Source organism: Amblyraja radiata, chromosome 17 (genome assembly GCF_010909765.2).
Source record: "Amblyraja radiata isolate CabotCenter1 chromosome 17, sAmbRad1.1.pri, whole genome shotgun sequence".
Classification (NCBI taxonomy): Eukaryota; Metazoa; Chordata; class Chondrichthyes; order Rajiformes; family Rajidae; genus Amblyraja; species Amblyraja radiata.
Genome location: NC_045972.1, coordinates 17,858,778 through 17,861,778, shown reverse-complemented (window position 1 = coordinate 17,861,778; position 3,001 = coordinate 17,858,778). Strand labels below are relative to the sequence as shown.

Here is a 3,001-nt window from a genome sequence, read left to right as displayed (position 1 = left end):
AGGTGTTTGGCATGCTTGCCTTCATTGGCCAGGGGGTTGATTGTGGACATCATATTACAGCCGTAGGCAATGTTGTTGAGTTCACACTTTGTGCACCGTGTACAGTTCTGACCGCTCTGATATATGAAGGATGTTATTAAATTGGAAAAGGTGGAAATAAAGATTTACAAGGATGTTAGTGAGTCTGGAGGGTTTGATTTATAAGGAGAGGCCTGACAGGCTTGTTTCCTGAAGGGCAGTTTGAGCGGGCTATGAAAATGACGAAGGGAACATCGTCATTTGGTAAAAAGCGGAACAAGCCTCACACTCTTTGCCGGCGGTGTGGAGCTAAAGCATTTCACCTGCAGAAATCCACCTGTGGTAAATGTGCCTACCCTGCCAAGAGAAAGTATAACTGGAGTGCAAAAGCCAAAAGGAGAAACACAAAAGGGGCAGGTCGCATGAGGCACCTGAAGGTGGTGTTTTGGAGGTTCAGGAATGGATTACGAGAAGGCACTACCCCAAAGCCTAGATGTGCTGCAATGGCTTCTTCCAGCACTGCATAAACTGTTGGTGTACCAATGTAACAAATAAAGCTATCATTTGGAAAGTTTAAAAAGGGCAGTTTTTTCTCACAATGGATGGTACGTCCATGGAATGAGCTGTCAGAGGAAGTGGTGGAGGTAGGCAGAATCACAACTATGTTTAAAAGACATGTTGGAAAATTTTGGAGGGATATGGGGCAGGTGCTAGCAAGTGGGACTAGATCAGTTAAACAACTTGGTCGGCAAGAACGATTTGGTCTGTGGGGCCAGTATCCGTACTGTTTATCTGAATTATGACAACGCTCAGCCAGGTTGCAGGACTCGATAAGCCATACAGTTAAATGGGATTCTCAATCAGGACAATGTGAAGGAACGTGATTTAATTAAATTATTTTTTTTAGCTTGATTTGTAAATGCTTTATTGCCTTTAATTACCTTCATTCCTGAACAAACTCTGCTTGATTTTCTTGATTTCTCAATTAACAATACAATATAAATAAGCAAGGACCAATCTTACTAACCTTAGGCTTGCTGCCATGCTAAACAACTTCCACGCTGAATCAATAAAAATAGGCTTCTGAATGGTCCTTCCATAAGTTTGCCTCTACCTCATTGCGGACATTGGTATCTGGGTATGTTGCGTTACAATGCTGGAAACTATATTCTGCACTCTGTATCTGTCCCTTCAGTCTACCTAGTATACTTGAGTTTGGCTTGATTGTATTCATGTATAGCTTTATCAGATTTGAATGGATAGCATGCAAAATGAAGCTTTGTATTTCCACTGAACTGTACACATGATAACAGGAAACCTAAACCTAAAAAATATTTTCCAATTATTTTATTATATTTACACATGGTTATCAGGAACTTTAGAAACACAATATTAAAATAATGGTTTCATGGTCTTTGATAGTTGTACTCCTTATCAAAAGCAGTCTGGACAATCTGAGTGGGAGAGGAGGGGAGAGGGGGGGAGAGGTGGACGGGCCTCAGGGTAAGTTACTGCTGAGGTCTTGTTATGCCTCACCACCTATGAGGACAGAGTGTCAGTGAGTTTGCCCCTTTATGTGCAGCCCTGAGAAGTATAGCCAGATAAGTACAGCATGTCAGGTTAACCATATAACCATATAACAATTACAGCACGGAAACAGGCCATCTCGGCCCTACAAGTCTGTGCCGAACGGTTCAGGAGGATTCATCTCATGGAGAGGTTGTCTGATGAAAAGTCATCAACCTGAAACCTTAACTTTGTATATGTAGGAAGGATCTACAGATAGATACCAGTTTATATCGAAGATAGACACAAAATGCTGGAATAACACATTGGGTCAGGCAGCATCTCTGGAGAAAATGAATAGGTGATGTTTTGGGTCAGAACCATCCTTCAGACTCTTAACTCTCTTTCACTTTCCACAAATATTTTCTGCCTTGCACAATATTTCCAATATTTTCTGTTTTTTTTAACTTTCGATTCACTCTCTGGAGGTATTTTCCATTTTCCTTTCAATATTATTTTCAAATTGACTGCAACATGGAGGCAAATTATTACATTATCTAATGTAGAGAAGTGTATCGAGAAGATTAACTACTCTTGATTTTTACTTTAAATGTGGAGGCACTGAATTTATCATGTGTTGATAAATCAATATGATTAATAACTATAATTAAACCATAGGAATGTAAAACATTTTTGCTGTTAAAAAGCTCTGTGTGGCTTTTAAGTACCCTGGTAGCAGAACATGCATGTTCGCTGATGGAAAAACTCAACCATCTTTCCAAAGCAGAGTTTGTTTAAAATGTTGAGATAAACCTCACAATGTTTTCTTGAAAATAAACCCTTTTGTTGGCATTTTGACTCAGGGCTCACGACAATTCTATTGTGTTAACAGCTTTAAATTATAACTTGTAAATTTTGTAAAAAATAATTAAAGTTTTTTTTTTCTTGTTTTGACGGTGTTAGACATGCAAAACAGTCCAAGGATGTTCCAAGGATTAATCCTTGCACAACAAAGTACTCCTGAAAAATGATCCAAAATAGTGTTTGAAACTTCTGAAACTATTGAAAGCTGCCTAAAATTGGCACGTTCATGGAAATGATTCCTAATGTTGGGTTCAGAATTTGCTTTGTAATTTGGTGCCTCAAAGAGATATGAAAACGATGCGCTGCCACTCGTTATCACTGGATGTAGGTGCGACCTAGGGGAATATTGATAGGTGACATTCTGGGTCCGGACTCTTCTTTAGACTAATTGTGGTGGTGGTGGGGGGGTGGGGGGATTGGTTGGGGGAGGGGTTGGAGGGGAGAGAGCTGGAAGAGAGGCAGGGGCACGACAAAGCCTGGCACAGTGGTGCAGAGGTAGAGTTGCTGCCTAACAGCGCCCGAGACCCGGGTTCGATCCTGACTACGGGTGATGTCAGTATGGAATTTTTATGTTCGTCCCGTGACCATGTGGGTGTTCTCCGGGTGCCCCGGT

At 40.9% G+C, this 3,001-nt stretch overlaps 1 protein-coding gene across 1 annotated transcript; it reads left to right on the top strand.

The window, feature by feature from the left end:
- The first annotated feature begins 244 nt into the window (after nt 1-244).
- LOC116982936 (60S ribosomal protein L37-like) lies at nt 245-598 on the top strand. The gene has a single exon (XM_033036488.1). The coding sequence runs from the start codon at nt 252-254 to the stop codon at nt 543-545; it is 294 nt and encodes a 97-aa protein (XP_032892379.1). The 5' UTR covers nt 245-251; the 3' UTR covers nt 546-598.
- Nucleotides 599-3,001: the final 2,403 nt, after the last annotated feature.

What these genes read in the sequence shown, in the direction of transcription:
- LOC116982936 (XM_033036488.1), top strand. Translation starts at nt 252, where the DNA reads ATGAAAATGACGAAGGGAACATCGTCATTTGGTAAAAAGCGGAACAAG.